This window comes from Mesocricetus auratus, unplaced genomic scaffold (assembly GCF_017639785.1).
Source record: "Mesocricetus auratus isolate SY011 unplaced genomic scaffold, BCM_Maur_2.0 Super-Scaffold_100007, whole genome shotgun sequence".
Taxonomy (NCBI): Eukaryota; Metazoa; Chordata; class Mammalia; order Rodentia; family Cricetidae; genus Mesocricetus; species Mesocricetus auratus.
Genome location: NW_024429191.1, coordinates 41,821,283 through 41,844,405, shown reverse-complemented (window position 1 = coordinate 41,844,405; position 23,123 = coordinate 41,821,283). Strand labels below are relative to the sequence as shown.

Below are 23,123 nucleotides of genomic sequence, written 5' to 3'. Positions count from 1 at the left end.
GACACAGATGACATGATTCTATATGTAAAAGAGTAATGACGCCACCAGGAAACTGTCAAGAGTCGATAAACTGACAGGACACAAATTTATCATACAAAAATCAGAAGCCTTAATATGCACGAATGCTAAAAATATAGAAACAGAAATCAGAGAAATGTTTCTATTCACAATAGCCTCAAAAGCAATCAAACACCTTGGAATAAACCTAAATAAGGAAGGGAAAGATTTCTACAGCACAAGCTTTAAAACAATGAAGAAAGTAATTAAGGAAAACACTGGAAAGACCTCCCATATTCGTGGATTGGAAGAATTAATACTCTAGAAATGACTATCCTACCAAAATCAATCTACAGATTTAAAGCAACGCCCATCAAAATTGCAGGGTCATTCTTCACAGAAGTAGGAAAAACAATCTTAAAGTTCATACAGAGTTATCAGATGTGGTGATGCACACCTTTAATCCCAGCACTCAGGAGTCAGAGGCAGGGGATCTCTGTGAGTCCAAGGTCAGCCTGGTCTACATAGCAAGTTGCTAGATATCCAGAGCTACATGGTGAGGCCCTGTCTCCAAAAATAAAGCATCATATGGAAACATAAAAGAATCTGGACAGCCAAAACCACATAAGCAATAAAATAATGCTAGCACTATCATAATATCTGATTTCAAGCTATACCACAGCCATAACAAAACAGCATAGTATTGACACAGAAACAGAAAGGTAGGTCCATGGACTAGAATAGAGGACCCATTTATGAGCCCTCACATCTACAACCACCTGATTTTTAAATTAAAATATAATTAAATAGTGTCCCCTCTTCCCTTTCCTCTCTCTAACCCCTCTCATGCCCATCACTCCCTTTCAAATACTTGGTCTCTCATTCTTTAATTGCTATTGTTACACAATAGCTGAGTTCTTTTAGTGTTGCTTGCATTTGTATGGTTCCAGGGCTAGCCACTTGGTATTTCATAACCAATTAAAGGTGCTAATCCCTGGGTAAGACGAATTCTCCCTCTCAGCATTCCCTGGATGTCTGTAGTTCTTTGTCTAAGGGTGAGGATCTGTGAAGTCTCCCTTTCCACGTCAGCATGTATATTGGTGTTGTCCTTGTTCGTGTCTTGCTTAGGCAGCCATGTTGTTGAGGTATCAAGTGTGAAACTTCCTTGCCTTTTAGAAGGGCACACTCTCACAGCAGGTTTCCTGGTCTCTGGCTCTTGCAGTCTTTCTGCAATGTTCCCTGAGCCTTGGGGTCAGGAGTTGTGTTGCAGATGGACCCGTTGAGGCTGGACACCCCATAATCAGTTGTTCTCTGCGTTTTGAACAGTTGTGGTTTTCTATAATGTGCTCTGTCTATTCCCAAAAAAGATGCTGCTTTGATGAGGGGTGAGGGCTGTGATTATCTGTGAGTACAAGGGTAAATATTTATTACGCAGTTAGGAATTATGCATTCGTAAAAAAAATAAGGCCAGTTGCACAAAAACAAAAAATAAAGCCAACCACCAACAAATGGGACCTTATGAAATTAAAAGACTTCTATGCAACAAAGGGAACTGTTAATTGAGTGAAAAGAAGAGGACTAGTATGCAGAACATACAAAGAACTCAAGAAACTAAACATCAAGAAAGCAACCAACCCGATCAGAAGTTAATTTTAGAACTAAACAGAGATTTCCCAAAAGAAGACATACAAATTGCTAACAAGTAGTTTGAAAAGTGTTCAGATCCTTAATAATTATGGAAATACAAATTATAACTACTCTGAGCTTCTATCTTATGCCAATCAGAATGACTATAATCAAGGTAAAACAAAAGACAAAAAATTTTAGTGAGGCTGTAGAAAAAAGAGGAGCATCAATGTACTTGTGCTGGCTGGTCTTATGTCAACTTGACATACAAACTAGAGTCATCTGAAAGGAGGGGATCTTAATTGAGAAAAGCTTCCTTAAGATCCAGCCGTAGCTGACTGGTGGTAGGTGCACACCTTTAATCCCAGCACTCAGGAGGCAGAAACAGGCAGATCTCCTGAGTTCAAGGCCAGCCTGGTCCACAGAGTGAGTTCCAGGACAGCCAGGGCTGTTACATGGAGAAACCCTGTCTTGAAAAACCAGAAAATCCAGCTATAAGATTTTTTAATTAGTGATTGATGGGGGAGAGTCCAGTCCACTGTGGGTTATGCCATCCCTGGGATGATAGTCCTGGATTCTATTATAAAGCAGGATGAGTAAGCCATGGGAGGCAAGCCAGTAAGCAGCACCCTCCATGGCCTCTGCATCAGCCCTGCCTCCAAGTTCCTGCCCTGCTTGAGTTCTCATGCTGACTTCCTTCAATAATGAACAGCAGTGTGGAAGTGTAAACTGAATAAACGATTTCTTCCCTAACTTGATTTTTTGATCCTGGTGTTTCATCACAGCGATAGTAATGCTAACTAAGACAGTGGGAGTATAAACTAGCACAACCAGCATGAAAACTACCATAGTTTCCTCAAAAAGACCTCCTATCCTCTTAGAACAGCAGAATTAATAGAGTGGAAATGGCCATATTACCAAAACTAATCTACAAGTGAAATGCAGACCTCACTGAAATACCAATGGCATTCTCCACAGGAATGAGGGGATCAAAAATTCATATGGAAATGAAAATACCATGGATACCCAAATCAATTTTAGGCAGAAAGACATAGAGTTATTACATGACCTAGCTTCAAATTATACTACAGAGCCATAATGACAAAAACAGACATGGAGGTAAATGAAACATAATAGAGGACACAGGCATGAACACCCTATTCAATAAATGATGCTGGGAAAACTAGATAGTCATCTTCAGAAGGATGAAATTAGATCAATATCTCTCATCCTGAGCCAAATCACCAATCCAAGCTGGATCAAAGACCCTAACTTAAAACCATAACTGTTGAAACTGCTAGATGAAAATATAAGGGAAACACTTTGGAATATAGGTTTATGCAAGAGATTTCTGACTAGCACAGAAACTGGGCCCAGTAATTGACAAACTGGATTTTTTCAAAGCAGCGGTTCTCAACCTTCCTAATGCTGCAACCCTTTAATACAGTTCCTAATGTTGTGGTGGCCACCCCAGCTACAAAATTCTTTTTCTTGCTGTTTCATAACTGTAACCTTGTTGCTGCTATGAATGTAATGTAAATATATGGTATGTAGGATATCTGAGATGAGAGCCCAAGCACAGGTTGAGACATGCTTCTTTAAGGTAAAGGTACCTGCACAGCAGAAGAAACTACCAACAGAGTGAGTACACATTCTCCATAGAGGGGTTGTAACCTCTGACAGCTATACTTTAGACAAGTCACACCAGTGGTTCTCAACCTTGCTAATGCTGTGTGACCCTTTAATACAGTTCCTCATGCTGTGGTGACCCCCAACCATAATTTTTTACTTGCTACTTAATAACTGTAATTTTGCTACTGAACCCAGGTCTTCTGTAAGAATGAAAAACTCTCTTAAACACTAAGCCATCTCTCCAGTCTTTTCTTTCCTCATCATGAAGCCCATGCTAGACTTGAACTGATTACGTACACTTGACTGGCCTCAAACTCACAGAGATTCACCTCTCTCCTACTTTGCACCTAGTTTTGATGGCCCAGTGCATTTAATTGGTTTTGCTCCTGTGAGCATGAGTAGGTACATAAATTGCTATTTTGGCACTGGGGGGCCCACACAGAAATGCTGGAAATTAAAAACTCAGTGGACGGAACAGAAAAACAGTAGTAACACCACCAATAGACTCAGCCAAGCAGAATAAAGAATATCAAGGGTGAAGGACAAGATGTCTGAGTGCAATGAAAAGACCAAACCAAAGAATACACAGAAGATAAGAAGGAACTGAGAGAAACACTAAAGACAGATAATTTGTCTATTAGTTGGATCTGAGGGTCCCTGTTGTGAATATTATGTTAAGGTGTGTTACATTTGTTTCTGCTGTGGAACATTTGCTTAATGATGAAAAGATGTGTTACATTCTTTTTTAATATTTTTTAAATTTCACTTTACATTCCAATCACAGTTCTCCCTACCACCCCTTCTCCCGCACCCCCATCACTTCCCTTCCAGCCCATCCTCCATCCATTCCTCCCAACAGGTAAGGGCTGCCATGGGGAGGTTACACAGTTTGGCACATTAAGTTGGAGCAGGACCAAGCCCCTGTGTTGTATTCTTTTAATGTTGCATTTGTTTAATCCTGTGAAGCTGTGTTACTTTGCCTGCTTAAAACACCTGGCTGGTCTGGTAAAGAGCTGAACAGTCAATATCAGGGCAGGAGAAAGGATAGACGGGGCTAGGGAGGGAATAAACAGAAGGAAAAACCTGAGAGAAAGGTAGAGAAGCAAGAGAGGAAAAAGTAGCCAGTAAAGAAGGGGCCACACACCCCGCTACACAGACAAACATGGAATAAGAAGGAAAGAAAAGATACAAAAATAGAGAACGGTAAAAGCCCAGAGGCAAAAGGTAGATGGGATAAGTTAAGAAAAGCTGGCAAAAAAAAAAAAAAAGCCAAACTGAGACCAGACATTTATAAGAATAATAAGCCTCTGTGTGGTTAATTTGAGAGCTGGGTGGCTGGCTCCCCAAAAGAGCTCAAAGAGCAAAAGAGTCTTAAGTAGACAATCAAGGCGATTAAGTATTTATATACAGCACACCCTGAAAGGAGTGTGGATTTTCCTCTCTGCAAGCCGTATTCTCAACGCCTGTCTATCTCTGGGTAGTAAGACGCCGACTTTACTCTCCAAGCTCTTTCCCAGCTGCTGTTACAGCCCCGACATCCAAGTCATGTGCCAGGCCTGTCTCTGCCCAGGGAAACTTTAAAGTTTCGTGTCAAAACCTTGCAGCTAACAAGCAAGTCATGGTGATGGGTGGAGGAGGTTACCATGGAGACAGGGCCAGGGCCAGGGGCTCGGGATGGGGAAGCCCGGGTTCAGCTTCCCATTGGCTCTGAGAACACGCAGCGTTCCAGTAACACATGCGCAGTGGCGCTGAGGCGAGGTCTCTGCAAAGCCCAGGCTCTGGGGGTTCCAGCCCGGGCCTCTAGGGACAGAGCTGGGACTGGCGCTTCTTGGCGGCTCCCGGCTCTTCCCGGAGAGGAAAGCCGTGAAGCTGAACCCCCACCTCCCCCCACCCCGTGCAGCTCGGGGTCGAACCTGCCACGCAGGCGCCCGCTACGCCGCCGCCATTGTTGCCTGTGCTGCGCGGACCCGGCCGATCGACATGTACTGATGTCCCTGCGAGTGTCCACGGGGAGGCCGGGCCCAGGCGAGGCCGGGAAGGGGAGGCGGCTGAAAGCGAGGACGGCGCATCTCCTCGGGGCATGACTGCGGATGAGCTGGGAGTTGGAGCCCCAGACAAGTATGTATGGGTTCTTCTCTGCGTCTGGATACTTGTGGGGTTGGCGTTGGGGATCGTGCTTTCGATTTATACTCGAAGAGGCTCCTGATCTACCTCTAATCACTGTCCAACGGGCTTGTTTTCCCGGCTCTGAGAGTAGAGTAGACCTTGCAAAGCAGATAAATAGATCGCCTTGGCCCCACCCCCACGAGGTTGTTTGGAAACCTCCAGTTTGTCCTGGTAATCGCCGATTGTGGTTGCTGAGAACATCGGAAACATCAGTGACTAAGATAGTGAGTGAAATGTTTCTTTCTATAAGATGATTAGTTTTTAGCAAGTTAGAAATTGGCCATTGTCATAATTCCTTGAATTATTACTTCTACCTCCTCCGTCCATACATACATACATACACACACACACACACACACACACACACACACACACACACACACACTTACTAACTTCCTCTAGGATAAGTATATTCTGAGTCCAAGGATAGAGGGAAGGAAGGCCAGGGTGAATCCTATGTGTCTGTCCAAGCATTCTGCAGAGTCTGCCTCTGTATGATGAGTAGCATAGTACACCAGGAATTCTTGAGCTTATGGTCCATTCTTATGCCGGATAGTTTTATGCCAACTTGACATGACCAATAGTCATTTGAAAGTAGGGACCTTCAATTGAGGAAACGCCTCTATAAGACTAAGCTGTAGGCAATACTGTGGAACACTTTATTAATTAGTGATTGATGTGCGAGGGCCCAGCCCATTGTGGTTGGAGCCATATCTGGGCATGTGGTCCCGGGTTCTCTGAGAAAACAGGCTGAGCAAGCCAGTGGAGAACAAGCCAGTAAGCAGCGCCCCTCCATAGCATCGGCATCAGCACCTGCCTCCAGGTCCCTATCCTGTGTGAGTTCCTCTCCTGACTGACTTTGATGATAAACAATGTGATTGTGGAAATGTAAGCCAAGTAAACCCTTTCCTCCCAAGGGGCTTTTGCTCGTGGTCTTTTGTCATAGCAATAGTAACCCTAAGACAGAAACAGGAACCAGAAGTGGGGTATCACAGACCCAACCATGTTTGGGGGAGGATTGTGGAAGGATGTTGGGCTAGAAAAGCCAATGAGTGTTGAGCTCAGTGGATTGTTCTATAGAAGCTGAAGATAAGAATTTTGGGAACAGAGCAGATGGTGGAGCCCTGGTGTGTGAAGTTTCAGTGGGAAGCAAACATGCCCTTTTCTGTGTGGAATCTTTGGTGTCTGGTCACCTGGAACTGAATAGTCACCTGAGATTAAGAAGTGACTGGCATCACGGAGGTGAAGTCTTATGGGAAGTGTGTCCTTGGCATCAGCACACAGAAGCTGTGCTCCAGAGACAGCCAAGGTTGTACCTCCTGACAGCCAAACTTGGCAGGGTAAGAGTCACTCAGGTGGTACTGGTTTTGATGGCATGAAGGGGTCATGGAGAGTAGCTGAGACTTGGCACTGTGGCAGGGCCGGCATCCCTGAAGAAAGCCCAGGAGAGGCTATCTTAGTTAGGATTTCTGTTGTTGTGATAAAACACCATGACCAAAAAGCAAGTTGGGGAGGAAAGGGTTTATTTGGCTTGAACTTCATATTGCTGTACATCTTCAAAGGAGGGTCAGGACAGGAACCCCAAACACAGCAGGAACCTTGGAGACAGGAGCTGATGAAGAGGCCATGGAGGGGTGCTGCTTACTGGCTTGCTCCCTTGGCTTGATCAGCCTGCTTTCTAATAGAACCCAGGACAACCAGCACAAGAATGGAACAACCCACCCCCCCCCATCACTAATTAAGAAAATGGCTTACAACTGGATCTTATGAAGGTATTCTCCCAGTAGAGGTTCCCTCCTGTAAGATAACTCTAGTATGTTTGTCTAGTTGATATAAGACTAGCCAACACAGAGGCTGTTGGTGAAAGTACAGCCCAGTTTCAGTAAAAGACCCCAACAATTTGGAGACGCTAATACCACAGGGTGATCACCAAGACACAGCAGCAGCAGTGGAGTGAAGCCAGCTCAAGCCTAGAAGACAAGCTGTGTGTGCTGCAGAGGACAGGGCTGGAGAGATGACCCAAGCCCCTCGAAAGAGCCCAGAAGATCGTGAGTGAATTCCACACATTGGACACTGAGTCATTTGCACAATTGGAGGTTTTTCTTTTTTGTGTTTATTTGTCCTGGCATTCACTCTGTAGACCAGGCTGGCTTCAAACTCGTAAATCTGCCTGCCTCTGCCTCCCGACTGCTGGGAAACGCATGCGCCACCACTGCTCAGCTGGTGTTGCTTTGATTTGATTGTGACTGCTCTCTGGTTCTCTTGAAATAAAGTATTTAACTCATTTTTTATTTCATAGGAGCCACAGTTGAGAGACTTTGGATTTCAAAAGAAACCAAATTTTTAAATGTTTGATTTTGTAATATTTGTGGAACTCTTTAAGCTTAAAAATGTTTTATATTGTGATATTAATATTAATGTGTGGTCTTGGGGATGAACCAGAAAAGAAAGGTTGTGGCTTAACAGTTACGTTTGTGTGTCAAGCTAACAAGAGGTCAGTTGTGTTGACTAGTTTTATGTCAACTTGATACAAGCTGCAGTCATCTGAGAGGAGGGAACCTCAATTGAGGAAATGCCTCCAAAAGATACAGCTGTGGGGCATGTTCTTAGTGATTGATGGGGAGGGCCCAGTCCATTGTGGGCGGTGCCATTCCTGGGATGGTGGTCCTGGGTTCTATAAGAAAGCGGACTAAGCAAGTGGTAGAGAGCAAGCCAGTAAGCAGCACCCCTCCACGGCCTCTTCATCAGTTCCTGCCCTGTTTGAGTTCCTGTCCTGACTTGCTTATGGTGTCTCCTCACAGCAATAGTGACCCTAACTAAGACAATTCTTGTGTTGCAGGGCCTTGCTCATCCTTCCAAGCTCTGAACTCAGAACTTGTTACAAGCTGCTAGTTTTACTGTGGTTCCATTCTGGCCCTGGCTGCACCAGCCCTTGAGGAAAAAAAATAATATTAATTGTGTGACTGTAGCATGAGTCTTCAAGCAGTTGGCTCAATACTGGAAAAATAAAAGATCCTACCAGATCGGTTCCCCTGTCTATAGCAATGTTAGCCTCAAGAAAGAGGATGACCAATTCTTCACACTCACAGGTCTTCCTAATGTGGAAGCCAGACAAGGTCCAAAACGGGCCCTACAGTGACGACAAGCAAACACTCACGTCAAGACTTGTGCGTGACACTGAGACCTGTCGACAGAATTTTAGGAATTTTTCATATCCAGATGTGGCAGGTCCCCGGAAAGCATTGAGTCAGCTCCGAGAGCTCTGCCTGAAGTGGCTGAGACCTGAGGTTCACTCCAAGGAACAAATCCTGGAGTTGCTGGTGCTGGAGCAATTCCTGACCATCCTGCCTGGGGAGGTTCGGGCTTGGGTAAAGTCTCAGTACCCAGAGAACAGCGAGGAAGTGGTGACTCTGGTGGAGGATGTGACTCAGATTCTAGAAGAGGAAGGTGAGAATTGTACAGTAAAGATGGGTAACATCCCTGGGTGGTTAGAGAAGACGCCTCGCGACTCTGAGAACAGCCTCCCTTAGGTGAAACTGGGGAGAATGAGGTCAGTGAATAATGAGCTTTAACATGAGGTCCTTGCTCATTGTGTCTCCTTCCAGAGTACTTGGGACCCCTGTGACTCGCAGAAGTTTGTACCATTATGCTAATAGGCCATTAGTGTTATGAATTGGGTTTTACAAAAATATACTTCCAAAATAGTGGAAGGATCCAAAGAACATTCGTCTGTGGAGACAACTCACAACTTTGTATTCGACATTTAGAGAGCAGGGGATGTGTGTAGCCTGGTGGTGGAGTTCAGTGCCAGCACCACCCCCAAAAAAAGAGACATTTAAATTTTCTGCATGTATTTAGTGCCAAAGCAGGCTTGTTTTTGAAATCTGCCCTGATGAGTTAGGGTGGTCGTTGGCCTTTTTCTAACTCTGACATATTACCGAAGTTTTCACTTGTCCTTTTCCTTCTCACATTGAGAAAGTGTAGACATAGCTGGTGAAGTGTGTCTTAGACCATGCAAGCAAACTAATCATCATTGTCTTCCCAAGCTCCTCAGAATCCCACCCTTCCCCAGGAAGTCCCAGAGGAGGAACCTGAACACACTTTCCAGACAGGGTGGTTCAACGACTTGGTGACCAAAGTGAGTATAACTTTCTTCTGTCCTGGGCCTGTAACTGCTAAGCCCTCAAAAGCCCCATTCAGAACCTAGGCCTCAGTTTCCCTTGGTAAACACTGTGCCCCCCCCCTTGTCTTCATCACTCTGACTTCAGTCAGCAGTGTTGTGTGAAGGTTAAGAGTCTGACCCCACAGCCAGATGGAATCTGGGGGGTGGCTCTGCTAGTCACTCTGTGATTTGAGACAATATTCTTAACCACTCCTGGCCTAAGTTATTCAGTGTCAAAAAGGAGACTTTACCTTATAGATTGTAGACACTAAATATGAGATACCTGATTATCTTCGATTATAGCAGTGGTTGCTAATATTTTTCTTCATCAAAAAGTAAAGGCCATATATTCTGTAATCAACTGTTTGAATGGTAGTCTCTTACTTAAGGAATAACAACTCAAGCAACATTAAGAGGAGGATTTATTGGAGGAAGAATATGTAAAATAGTTGATATAAACATATTTACTTGGAAATTCAGGAAACCAAGGGGAAATGTGTTAGAAATAATAGAAACAGACTGCTATAGAAAATAACATGCAAAAATGTATCCCATATTATGTAAAGATCATATGATGAAAATGAAATAAGATTATTTAGTCTGTACCATAACACAAAAGAAAACCTTAAGATAGCTAGAACTAAACATCGTATGGATTTTACAGTATTTTCATGTCCTTTGTCATTTTATGGGATGTTAAAAAAAACTTGAATAATTGCAAAGCTGTCATCTTCCTAAATTATAAACTTATATGATTGTACCCTCTCAAATTTTCAGTTAGGCAGGCTAAGGCAGTAGTGTCCTGAATTCAAGACCAGCATAGGCTACACACTAAGACCTTGGCTTAATTACAACTAAAAAAAAAAAAGGAGGGAGCATGCCAGAGTAACGAAGAGCCTGATGGTATGAATCTTTAATTCCAGCCCTAGGGAAGCATAAGCAGGTGGATCTCTGTGAATCCAAGAAGCCAGTCTGTTCTACTCAGTGAGTTCTAGGCTAGCCAGGGCTTCATGGTAGAGAGAAAAGCATTTTTTTGTTGAGCCTAGCCTTTAAAGGCTGAGCCGTCTCTCCAGTCCAAAAATAGCAAACAAAAGAAAATTTTTAACCAGAACCAAAAGAGACAGTAACCTTTCCAATAAATGTGTCTACAAATGCAGCTGTTCAACAGGAATAAAAAAAGATAAGGATAACAAGAATGAATTCTGCATTTCATTGTGGAGCATGTAGATTTTTAATTATAGCTTGTTGACATTCTTAAGGCAAAAACAACTCTGTCGTCTATTTTTCAGCCCTTTCTGTGGGCTTGAGAGATGACTTAACAGGCAAAGTGCTTGCCACACAAACATGAGGATCTGAGTTTGGATCCCCAGAACCCATATAAGCTAGAAGTGGTAATATGTATCAATAACCCAGAGCTCTTGTGGCAAGATAGGCAGTAGAGACAAGAGAATTCTAGGAGTTCACAGGCCAGCCAGCAAACAAGAGGCCCTGTCTCAAGGTAAAAGGTGATGACTGACACTGAGGTTGTCTTCTGTCTGCCACACACTCCATGAAATCAGCATGCGTCCCAACATTCTCACACACTCACACACACACACACACACACACACACACACACACACACACACACATACACACTCACTCACCCTCACCCATGCACACATGCACACATAAATAAAGTCATTTTCTTTGCTTTTTTTTATAGTGCTAGGGATGGAATCTGAGTCTAGAGTCAGTATAATCTACCTTATTTTTAAATGTTCCTTTAAGGACCTTTTAAGGTTACTGTGGAGTCAGCCACACATTGGATGAGGGTTTGGGGGCTTTGGTTTGGTTGATTGGTTGAAGACTGGATCTCACCATGTAGTTCAGGCTAGCCTGGAACTTATTGAATGCTGGTGGTGTTACAAATGCAGGTCAATACACTCAGCAGGATGACACTTAAGATTTTGTGACTTCCACCACCACAGACACACACCCAGTGTCACCACTGTCTCCCTCCTCACTAGTTCTTCAACTCAGTTATGTTTGACATTTTAGGAGTCAATGACATTCACAGATGTGGCCGTGGATATCACCCAAGAGGACTGGGAACTGATGCACCCCTTTCAGAAGGAACTCTATAAGACTGTGACTTTGCAGAACTATTGGAACATGGTTTCTCTAGGTAAGGTCCATACTTCTTCTCCCAAAAGGCCGGACAGCCACAGTATGTTCCTGCCCTCCTTACTAAAAATTAGGTTAGGTGCCTGAAGGACCTGACTGAAGACAGTCTGGACATGAGAAGTCTCCTTCAGGCATGTTCTACGCTTCCCCAAAAGAAAGGCATCACAGCACACAGCTGTACAGCACTGCCTCTGGATGCTGCCTCACACCTAGTTCTCCTACTAGGTCATGTCCATGAGCCATTGTCTCCCCACAGAAGCCCAAGTAGAAATCAGGTACTAAAGGCACATAGCTCCTTATCATAGGATAAACTCTTTCTTTTCCTCCTAACCAGGACTGACCATCTACAGGCCATCTGTGATTCCCATCTTAGAAGAGCCGTGGATGGTGATAAAAGAAATTGTAGAAGGCCCTAGCCCAGGTGAGAAGCAAAGCCAACTCATGACCTTACACTCAAGAATCTGTGTCCTCAGTGTTGTGATATTTGATTTATAAACATAGCAAAGTGACTGTAGAGGCATCCAGCTGGTCTAAAATTCAGAGCTGTTGGCATCATTGCCTTATGGGAAGTCTTCAGGAAAAGTTTCTGAGTGTCATGTTTATGCCTTTGCCAGTATCTGTATGTTTTATCCTCAAAGATCCCTAGATCCCATCTCTTAGACCATCTCTAGGGCTTCACTGTGCCCTTCTCCAACCCTTGATGTACAAGATATATAGTCACGGCTCTCTAAAGGAACAGAACTGATTGGCTGAAATATATTTATATGGGAGATCTGTGGGGGAGTGAGTATGTGTGTGAGAAAGTGTGTGTGAGAGAGAGAGAGTGTGTGTGTATGTGATAGAGAGGGAGTGTATGTGAGAGAGTGTGTATGAGAGAGAGAGAGAGAGAGAGAGAGAGAGAGAGAGTGTTTATGAGAATGTCATTAAAGACTGGTCTGAGTAGCCCAACAGTGGCTGTCTCCCAATAGAAATGCCAAGAATTGCCTGGCAGTACTTGGGAGGCAGAGGCAGGTAGATCTCAAGTCCAGCCTGGTCTACAGAGTGAGTTCCAAGACAGCCAAAGCTACATAGACCCTGTCTCAAAAAGAAAGCAAAATTTTTATTATTATTATTATTATCATTATTATTATTATTATTTGGGATTGTATCTGTAGATTGGAAAGGAAAAGAATAAAGCAGCATTAGCATGCCTACTTTTTTTTTTTTTTGGTTTTATGAGACAGGGTTTCTCTGTATTGTTTTGGAGGCTGTCGGTCCAGCCTGGCCTCGAACTCACAGAGATCCGCCTGCCTCTGCCTCCCGAGTGCTGGGATTAAAGGCGTGTGCCACCACTGCCCGGCAGCATGCCTACTTTATGAGATCACTGTATGTATGAATTACACCAGGTATCCAAGTTTCTCCTAACATTGGCACCTGCCTCCTCAATGTGCTTTATACCATACTAACAAGTAAGAAGCCTCTCCATTTTCAGTGATTTATCTTCTCCTTTTCTAAGCATTCATTTTCCTTCCCCAAACTTTAAGGATTATAAAATGAAGTTATCAGAACTGTAATCTTCAGAATTTTTTTTGGATTTTTTTTAACTTTTTATACATGTTTCTCTCAGTTCCCTCTCTCTCCCCTCCTCCCCCAGCCCCCTATCCTCCCCAACCCAGCACCCCACTCCATCCCCCCCTCTGCTCCCCAGGGGGAGGATAAGGGTTTCCATGAGGGATTTTTCAGAGTCTATCATATCATCCCAGGCAAGGCCTAGGTCCTCCTCCATGTGTCCAGGCTGAGAGAGCATCCCTCCATGTGGAATGGGCTCCCAGAGTCCATTTGTATGCCAGGAATAAATACTGATCTACTCTCCAAGGTCCCATAAATTGCCAAGGCCTCCTCTCTGACACCCAGGTTGGGAGGGGGGGTATGTGGTTCAGTCCCATGCTGGCCTCTCAGTCATCAGTCTGGGGTCCATGTGTTCCCCCTTGTTTAGGTCAGCTGCCTCTGTGGGTTTTGCCAGCCGGGTCTTGATTCCTTTGCTCATCCCTCCTCTTTGCAACTGGGTTCCAGGAGATCAGATCGGTTTTTAGCTGTGGGTGTCTGCCTCTGCTTCCGTCAGCCAATGGATGAGGGTTCTAGGATGGCATATAAGGTAGTCATCAATCTCATTATCAGGGGAGGGCATTTAAGGTAGCCTTAGTGCCCATTGGTGCCATTCTTGTAGCTCTCTGAAAATCTCACTAGAGCCAGATCTCTCCTCCAACCTATAATGGCTCCCTCTATTATGGTATCTCTCATCGTTCTCTCCTCTATTCTTACCCTGACTCAACCTTCCTGCTCTCTCGTGTCCTCTTCTTCCCCTCTCTTTCGCCCATCTCCCTCTCCCCTCCCCTTCCCCCTGCTCCCAATCCAATTAGGAGATCTTGTCTCATTCCCCATCTCCAGGTTACCATGCATATCTCTCTTAGGGCCCACCCAGATTCTCTGGTGGTGGGATTGTAGGCTGGCACTCCCCTCCTCCATGTCTAAAATCCATATATGAGTGAGTACATACCATGTTTCTCTTTTTGTGACTGCGTTACCTCACTCAGAATGGTTTCTTCTAGTGCCATCCATTTGCCTGCAAATTTCAAGATTCCATTTTTTTCTGCTGAGTGTGTAGATGTACCACATTTTCTCTATCCACTCTTCAGTTGAGAGGCATCTAGGTTGCTTCCAGGTTCAAGCTATTACAAATAATGCTGCTATGAACATATTTTTATTCATGTATATTGTTCTGTTTCCTTTAAAAAGAGTAAGAATTAATATTTTTTTTAAGTTTCAGAATGGGAAACAAAAGCTCAAGCACATGTCCCATTAAAGGACCTTCCTAAACTCAAACACGATGGAACCCAGACCGTCAAATTGGAAGAAGTCTATGACTATGATGACAAATTAGAGAGGCAGCCAGTGTATGCCTTAAGGAAGATGAACATGGATGAAAGAGATTTCAGTTTGAAGTCAGAGATCTCACAAGAAGACCCTACAGAAGACTATCTTAGCGAATATGATATATATAGTAATGATTTTGAAAAGCACACAAATCTAATTGTACAGTTTGATACTGAATCAGATAATAAAACTTCCCTGTATAATGAAAGCAAGCCAACATTCAATAATGTCTCACCTGGTATTATACATGGGAAAATACTTCCTGGAGATAAGCCTTATTCATGTAATGTCTGTGGAAAAAAATTTAGGAAATACCCATCACTCCTGGCACACCGAAATAGCCATGCCAAAGAGAAATCTTATGAATGTGAAGAATGTGGGAAAGAGTTTAAGCATATCTCATCCCTCATTGCACATCAGAGAATGCATACTGGAGAAAAACCATATGAATGCCACCAGTGTGGGAAAGCCTTCAGCCAGCGTGCACACCTTACTATACATCAGAGAATTCATACTGGAGAAAAACCGTACAAGTGTGAAGACTGTGGAAAAGACTTTAGCCAGCGTGCACATCTTACTATACATCAAAGGACACATACTGGTGAGAAACCATATAAATGTTTGGAATGCAGTAAAACCTTTAGCCATAGTTCATCGTTGATCAATCATCAGAGAGTTCATACTGGAGAAAAACCTTATATATGCAATGAATGTGGGAAAACTTTCAGTCAGAGTACACACCTCCTTCAACATCAAAAAATTCATACTGGGAAAAAACCATATAAGTGCAATGAGTGTTGGAAGGTGTTTAGTCAGAGCACTTACCTTATTCGACACCAGAGAATTCATTCCGGAGAGAAATGCTATAAATGCAATGAATGTGGAAAGGCCTTTGCTCATTCCTCAACTCTTATACAACACCAAACTACCCACACTGGAGAGAAAGCCTATATATGTAGTGTATGTGGGAAAGCCTTCAGCCAGAGTGCAAACCTTACTCAGCATCATAGAATACATACTGGAGAGAAACCATATAAATGTAGTGTTTGCGGGAAAGCCTTCAGCCAGAGTGTGCACCTGACTCAACACCAGAGGATTCACAATGGAGAAAAGCCCTTTAAGTGTAACATATGTGGGAAAGCATATAGACAAGGTGCGAATCTTACTCAACATCAAAGGATTCATACTGGAGAAAAACCCTATAAATGTAATCACTGTGGAAAAGCTTTTATTTATTCTTCGTCACTTAATCAGCATCGAAGAATTCACACTGGAGAGAGACCCTATAAATGTAACCAGTGTAACAAAGATTTTAGCCAGAGAACATGCCTTATTCAACACCAGAGGATTCACACAGGAGAGAAGCCCTACGTATGCCTTATATGTGGGAAAAGCTTCACCCAGAGTACCAATCTTATTCAGCACCAACGTGTTCATACAGGTGTCAGACACCGCAACAGGTGCCAGATACCACAGTTATTTGATATGACTTTGTTTGAGTTTTCAGACTTGATTGCTTAAATTTCATTTTGTGTGCTGTGTCAAACTATTCAAAAAAAAAAACTCAAGTGCAATATGCTAGCTACCAATAGTAGCAGAAGTACCAGAATTAGTAAAAATGGCTCTTGTCCATTTAGAGTTTAGTGTGAAACTTAAAACTTAAAGCTCCATCAACTCCTTAGCTTTTGTCTCATATCACTTGAATTCATTCCAGAAGAAATACTGTGAAAGGATATTTTAAAACCTGTGACTCATCAACTCTTCCCATATTTCAAGTATGTTTTATTAAGGCCTTATGACTATAACTTGGGCAAGTGTCTGTCACACTAGATTACTCGCACTAGAGAGTAATCCTGACATTATAGGAAAGAAGATATAGATACTTTGGGGTCTTTGCTTCATCCTAGCTTTGAAGCCTTAAAATAATAAGAGGCCCCTCCCACTTTTTGCTCCCTCTTTTCTCATTACAGCTTCCATGTAAAGCCAGTGAACTTGAGGCAGAAACCTGAAAGGCTCTTAAAAGATCTCCACATGACCACTGGTGGGTTTTTTTTTTTTTTTTTTTTTTTGGTTTTTATGAGACAGGGTTTCTCTGTATTGTTTCGGAGGCTATTGGTCCAGCCTGGCCTCGAACACACAGAGATCCGCCTGCCTCTGCCTCCCGAGTGCTGGGATTCACATGACCACTGTTAACTGCACTTCCTCCAGGAGAGGAGGCAGTCTGATAAAGGATCAGTGTATACAAAACTCTAGACATGAGCAGACTCAGACACAGATTAAACACCCCAGGCTTAAAATCATCTTTTTTTTTTTTTTTTAGTTTTTCAAGACAGGCTTTCTCTGTGGCTTTGGAGGCTGTCCTGGAACTCGCTTGGTAGTCCAGGCTGGTCTCGAACTCACAGAGATCCGCCTGCCTCTGCCTCCCGAGTGCTGGGACTAAAGGCGTGCGCCACCAACGCCCGGCTTAAAGTCATCTTTAGTACAACAGTATTTTTAGTTTCACTTGGTTTTAACATCCAGTGTCACCCTGAAGGAAAAAAAAGACAAGCTCACTGTTCCATTTTCCCCAGCAGCTTTTAAATTGACAAGTTTTCCCATGGCTCTTACTGTAGTGAAGCCATTTCTTTCATTGAAACACATTTCCTAAGAGCCTACTGTGCTCAGGACAGACTTTTTGACTGAACCCTTTCAGTTAACAAAGATCTGTAAAGAAAAGGTAAGGATATGCTCATAACTACTTGGCCATGGGACAAGCCTAATCCTGCCAGATACTACCCTATAAGCCAAGTTTCGTGAGAAATGAACATAGCTTTATAAATAACTTGAGAATAAGTAATAGAAGAGATTCGGTCCAGCGCGGAGATGGCAAGGGAACAGCAGGGTGGGAAGCAGTGAGGAAGGGAGGTGTCAGGTAGCTGATGTGACATGAAACATAACTGGACCCCCTTTACCTAAGGAAGTAATGGTGGAAAAAATTAACCTATTCATAGAAAACTAAAAATGAAATTATTTTCAGGAATAGTTAGAAGCCTGGTACTCCTTCACACATGGAAGTAAAACAGAAATTGCCCTTAACGTGTTAGGAAAATGTTTCTTTGGAAAAAAAATGTTGATGCAGAAACTATCATTAAGCAGTAATGATTAAACAGTAACTGAGTTCATGGGGCTTGAACAGCATTAAAGAAAGACTGGCAGGAATTGATTTTTATTTACTGTCCATAGCATCACACTTTCAGAATATAAAGCAGAGCTCCATTTTGCTCATTCTTGTTTCTCCGGTGCCTTGCCATATGATCAGTATATGTTGGCTGAATTGATGAGTAAATTATGTAAATTAGAGTTGAGTGGTAAGGTAGAGGAGTCACAGGCATGGAAAGAAAGTTGGTGGGACTGTAAAATAGCTTTGTGTCGGTGTATCACATGTTTAACAAATATTCTCTACTGTGTAATAACAGCTTACCAGTGGAGAATCAAGCCAGGCGGTAGTGGCGCATAACTTGGCACTCTGGAGGCAGAGGCAGGCAGATCTCTGTGAGTTCAAAGCCAGCCTTGTCTACAGAGCTAGTTCTAGGACAGCTAGGACTGTTAACACAAAGAAACCCTGTCTCAAAAAAAAATGGAGAATTAAAAGTTGTGAGACATCATTGCCCAATGAAAGTTCCCTTCACTAAATGAGAAAAAAAACAATTCTGGTGCCATAAACACCTAAGCTTACATTGACAATACAGCATCACTAACCCTCAAAGGGGTTGAAGAGAAGGTTGAGGTGCTGCCATCCTGAGGCTGTATTTGTGGGAGTGTTTTTTTGGTTGGTTGGTTTGGCTTTTTGTTTTTGTTTTTAGTTGGTTGGTGGAGTTATTGGCTGGTTTCTTGAGGCAGGGTTTCACTGTGTAGCCCTGGTTGTCCTGGAACTCGCTCTGTAGACCAGGCTGCTTTTGCCTCCCTAATGCTGGGATCAAAGGCATATGCCACCACTGCCACCACCACCCAGCTGTGTTTTCTTAATGAAATTGTCACCTTCTCTTTTCCTGATACTAATTACTTGACTTCATAGTATTCACAAAATACTGGTTAAAAAATACTTAGGTGATGCTCATTCCTCAGTTATGTTAAGGATAACAATGTATTTACTAGTTGCTTCTTGATGTTGCTTCATGCCTTGCATAATGCTTCTCTCTGCTGGGATGAGTGTGGTGTGGTACAGGCCATAGGGCAATGCTTTGTGTTTCCTGCCTTTGTGTGTTTTATGTAAATAATATAAAGTCTTCCACTGGTACACAGAGGCAAGTAAGGCTCCTATAAAAAGAATAGAACAATAGTACAGAATCCTGTCTGTGTGTGTTTTTCCCTCATTTTAAAGTTGTGTATCCCATGAGCAATTCAACAGATTTGTGTAAGTATTTCCTACAACTTTTTATTAGGAACATTGCTAAATATGTAAAAGGAGAAGTTTAGAAATCATAAAATCCACTGAACCCACCACCTATATTTTAAAGTTAATATTTTGCCATATTAAAAAGTAACTTAAAGACATTTCACCTCTAAATATATCTCATAAAACTAAGTCACTCACATAACTATATTACCTAAAAGAAAATGGGTGGCCTTTTCTAACATCTGAACACCTAATCCATTTTGATTTCCCCGACTGAGCCAGTGAGTTTCTGCACATCCTTTATTGGATCTCTTTACTCCAGCTAGAACAGTCCCCTCTATTTTTCTGTTTCCAGGATGTGTTGATTGTCACATTTGGAATTTAGATAGATTATGCATGGCTTGCGTATGGTGTAATATATGTCCTAAAATGTCTGTAAATTATAAGTTGAGGCCAAAGACTTAACCGAGCTCAGGTTAAACATCTTTAACCATAGCATTTCACAGTTGCAGTTCCTCCTTCACTGCCAAAACTCACTATCAGGTCAACACACTGTTCATGACGTGACAATTGGCTATTGAGGTGGTAACCACCAGGCTGTCCCAATATAATTCTTCCTGTTATGGTTAACCATCTGTGGACTGACACTTGAGCAGTGTGGCTGTCCTATTAACCAACAATTTTATTGTTACCTAACAGTAATCCTCGCCTGGATCAATCTTTTCAGTAAGGTCGGCAAAACTAGTGATTTTCTATTGCTCTTTCCACATTTGCTGAGCAGTATTATGTAAGGAAGAATCTTCCTTTGTTAGCTAAGAATGCATTAGAAGCAAGATAATGCTAGCTCTTCACCACTAATTAACCAATTTAGGACTTTTTTGTGTTATCTACAGTAATAACAGATGAGTCAATGTGTTAGTCAATTACAGTCACTGTTTCTGTCAACCCTTCTGGTATTGTCTCTCTAGTCGCTGGTTGCTTTATTGTCTTCTAACAGATGATACCTCAAGTTCATCCTACATTTCCAAAATTGTCCCAAACCTGGATGGAAGCAGCTGTCCTGGAACTCCTGGCTCTTTATAATTAGCTAATTAGAAACAAAATTTGGGCACTAACACACACTCATTGCAACTGGAGTGGCATTAGCAAATATTTACAACCAACTTTATAAAGAAGAAATCCTCTCTTCACTCATTTTGCTGGCTATATGTCTAAGTAATTAATGAGGAATGCACTTTTACAGGGGGGTAACTTGGGAACAAACCAAAAGTAAATTGAAGAACGACAAGGAACAATTATGACCACGAAAGGTCTGCTGCAAGGTCATCAGCCATTTGTTTGGGGGAATGGAATTAGTCAGTTAATCTGGCAGTGGGTTAAGTGCAGGATAGTTAAGAAAGCAAGCAGATATATGGTAACTGCCATACTGTAACCATTACATCTCAGTAGCTTTAGAAGCTAATAGAACCTTCCATCATTTTTATTTGTGATGCTGGCTTGAACCCAGGGCCTCACAGGTTAAGCTAATGCCCTACTACTAAGCTACACCACCAGATCCCTACCATATTTCTTTGTGTGTAGGCGTGTGTGTATGATGTATGTGATGCACTTGTGTATATTTGCACATGTGTGTTTAGGCCAAAGGTCAGTGTTGGATGTTCTCCTCAATCATCCTTCACCTTATTTTTTAAATCTATGTTGTGTGATGGGTGTTTTGCTTGCATGTACATCTGTGCACCGTATGCATGTAGCCCTTGCAGCAGCTAGAAGAGGGCATCAGATTCCCCTGGAACTGGAGTTAACAGCCACTATATAGGTTCTGGGAATCGAACCCTGGTCCTCTAGTAGAGCAGCCTGTGCTCTTAATCATTAAGCTATCTCTCCTGCCCTCCACCTTATTTTTTTGAGACTGGGTCTTCTCACTGAAGCTGAACCTCACAGATTCCACCCGACTGGCAGAACAGCAAACCCCAGACTCAACTGTCCTGTCTCCTCAGCACCAGGTTGCATATCTGGCTTTTACATGTATGCCAAAGTATGAACTCAGGTCCTCATGGCTGCACAACAGACTCCACCAGCAGCCACCATCCCAGCCCCTGCATCATACTTCTTAAGCTAGTTCTCTGAGAATCTGTTGAATGCAAACATAAGCAGTGTTTTGTGTGTTTGAGACAGGGTCTCTATGTATATAGCCCAGGCTGGAACTCCTTATCCTTCTGTTTCAGCCTCCATAGTGCTAAAATCATCACCATGTACCAACAGCAGGGCTTAGCAATAGTTTTGGTTTTGTTTGACTAAGTTTTAGTATTTAAGCCTTTAAGGTATAATGATTCACTTTTGCTTGTTCTTGTAGCCTTGCATAAGTCTATAGATGGAATTAGCATCCTCCATGTTGCTCTCGACAGGGCTCTGTATTTCACCGTATGTACTTGTCCCGTTGAACATTAGAACCATTAAAAATGCTAAGTATGTTCACTTTGGTGATACGTATAAAGTGTGTGTTAGGCACCATCTGGTGCTCCACAATGTAAGCAAGGGGAAAGTGAGCCCATGGTGTTGAAGTGTCATTTTATAGGTCATGTAGTGGCAGAATATGATTTGAAACCCATACCTTCCAGCATGTCAGTTCTTGTAAAATGATAGCAAGTAGAAGCTCTAAGTACAAATAGTATGTATATATAACTCTACAAAGTTACTAGAACATTGAAGATATTGTTTATCTCTTCCTGCTTTTTCATACATGGTTTCCTTAAACGGGAATAGCTCAAGATGTACCTCCCATATCTTCAAAATGTTTCAGAACCATATAGTCAGTGATCACCTGGAACACCTGAATAACACCTTAAGAAGTTTGAAACTGAATTGTTTTAACCCCAAAAGGCTTTTTAAATTCACTGCACCTTATAAGAAAGCTGAAAGCTAATGTCTTCATCATAACTATCTTAGTCCTGACGAGTTTTACAATGAAGTTCCCTGTTTTGTGCCTACAGAGTAATGTCTTTTCCTGAAGACCAGTCTTAGGCCATATCAAAATAAGATCTGTATCTAGAAGTGAAAAATATGTCAGGCATGATGGTTCATGCCTTTAATCCCAATACTCAGTGGCAAGGGTGGGCAGAGGCAGGCAGATCTCTGTGATTTCAAGGCCAGCCTGGTCTACAAAGCAAATTCTGGGACACACAGGACAGCCAGGGATGTTATGTCACAGAGAACCCCTGTGTCAAAAAAAAGAAAAAAAATTCTTTCCACTGGATGTTGATTTAAAATACAACCTAGTGGACCATCAAGATGACTCCTCAGGTGTTTGCCACATAAGCCTAGTAAAAGGAGAGAACCTTGATATCACATACATAGTGTACATAATAACAATGGCTGTTATTTCAGTGCTACCTAGGAGCTAGCAAGATGTGTCAATGGGTAAAGACTTGCCACACAAACCTGATGACCTGAATGCAGTCCCTGGAACCCACATAGGTGGAAGGAGAGAACCAACTCCACCAAGTTGTCCTTTGACCTCCATACATACACCACAACACATGTGCCCATACATATCATGCACTCACATGCAGATGCTGAGGGTCATAAGAAGCTCTAATATGGAGGTGGGCAAGAGTACTAGGAGGTAGTGCACACCTTTAATCCCAGTACTCCAGAGACAGAGGCAGGCGGATCTCTGTGTTCAAGGCCAGCCTGGTCCACAGAGAGAGTTCCAGGACAGCCAAGGCTACACAGAGAAACCCCATCTTTAAAAAAATACAAAAAAACAAAAAGTACTAGGAAGTATGCCTATGGAATTGCCTTTCCTGGAGTAAGAGCAGTCACAAAGGATTCATTTGCAAACCAGAAAAGCACCAAGAAACACAAAATACAGTAAGTACTAATTGGATGAAAGATTCGTTCACAGACATCCATTATGCAAAGTACTAGCCTAGAAAAACAAAGGCATTCTATAGAGATACTGTCTTAAGGTTACTGTTGCTGTGATGAAACATGACCAAAAGCAACTGGGGGAGGAAAGGGTTTGTTTATCTTGCTCACACTTCCGTATCACTTTTCATCATGGGAAGCAGTGAGGGCAGGAATCTG

The 23,123-nt window shown here is 42.6% G+C and overlaps 1 protein-coding gene across 4 annotated transcripts; it reads left to right on the top strand.

Moving 5' to 3' along the window:
- The first annotated feature begins 5,004 nt into the window (after window positions 1-5,004).
- On the top strand, window positions 5,005-21,512 carry Znf287 (zinc finger protein 287). Of its 4 annotated transcripts, none has more exons than XM_040748848.1 (7): window positions 5,005-5,373; window positions 7,343-7,469; window positions 8,261-8,868; window positions 9,468-9,559; window positions 11,624-11,750; window positions 12,084-12,170; window positions 14,550-21,512. In XM_040748848.1, the coding sequence occupies exons 3-7, from the start codon at window positions 8,466-8,468 to the stop codon at window positions 16,181-16,183; spliced, it is 2,343 nt and encodes a 780-aa protein (XP_040604782.1). In that variant the 5' UTR covers window positions 5,005-5,373; window positions 7,343-7,469; window positions 8,261-8,465; the 3' UTR covers window positions 16,184-21,512. The 4 variants fall into 4 exon arrangements, with proteins under 4 accessions (XP_040604782.1, XP_040604781.1, XP_040604780.1 ...); XM_040748847.1 differs by having other exon boundaries at window positions 7,249-7,469; XM_040748846.1 differs by lacking the exon at window positions 7,343-7,469.
- The last annotated feature ends 1,611 nt before the right edge of the window (window positions 21,513-23,123 follow it).

Excerpts from the sequence above, each read along its gene's own strand:
- Znf287 (XM_040748846.1), top strand. The coding sequence starts at position 8,466 with ATGTTAGCCTCAAGAAAGAGGATGACCAATTCTTCACACTCACAGGTC. Across the intron at positions 9,560-11,623 it reads TCAACGACTTGGTGACCAAA|GAGTCAATGACATTCACAGA; the intron begins GTGAGTATAACT and ends TTGACATTTTAG. Across the intron at positions 12,171-14,549 it reads TGTAGAAGGCCCTAGCCCAG|TTTCAGAATGGGAAACAAAA; the intron begins GTGAGAAGCAAA and ends ATTTTTTTTAAG.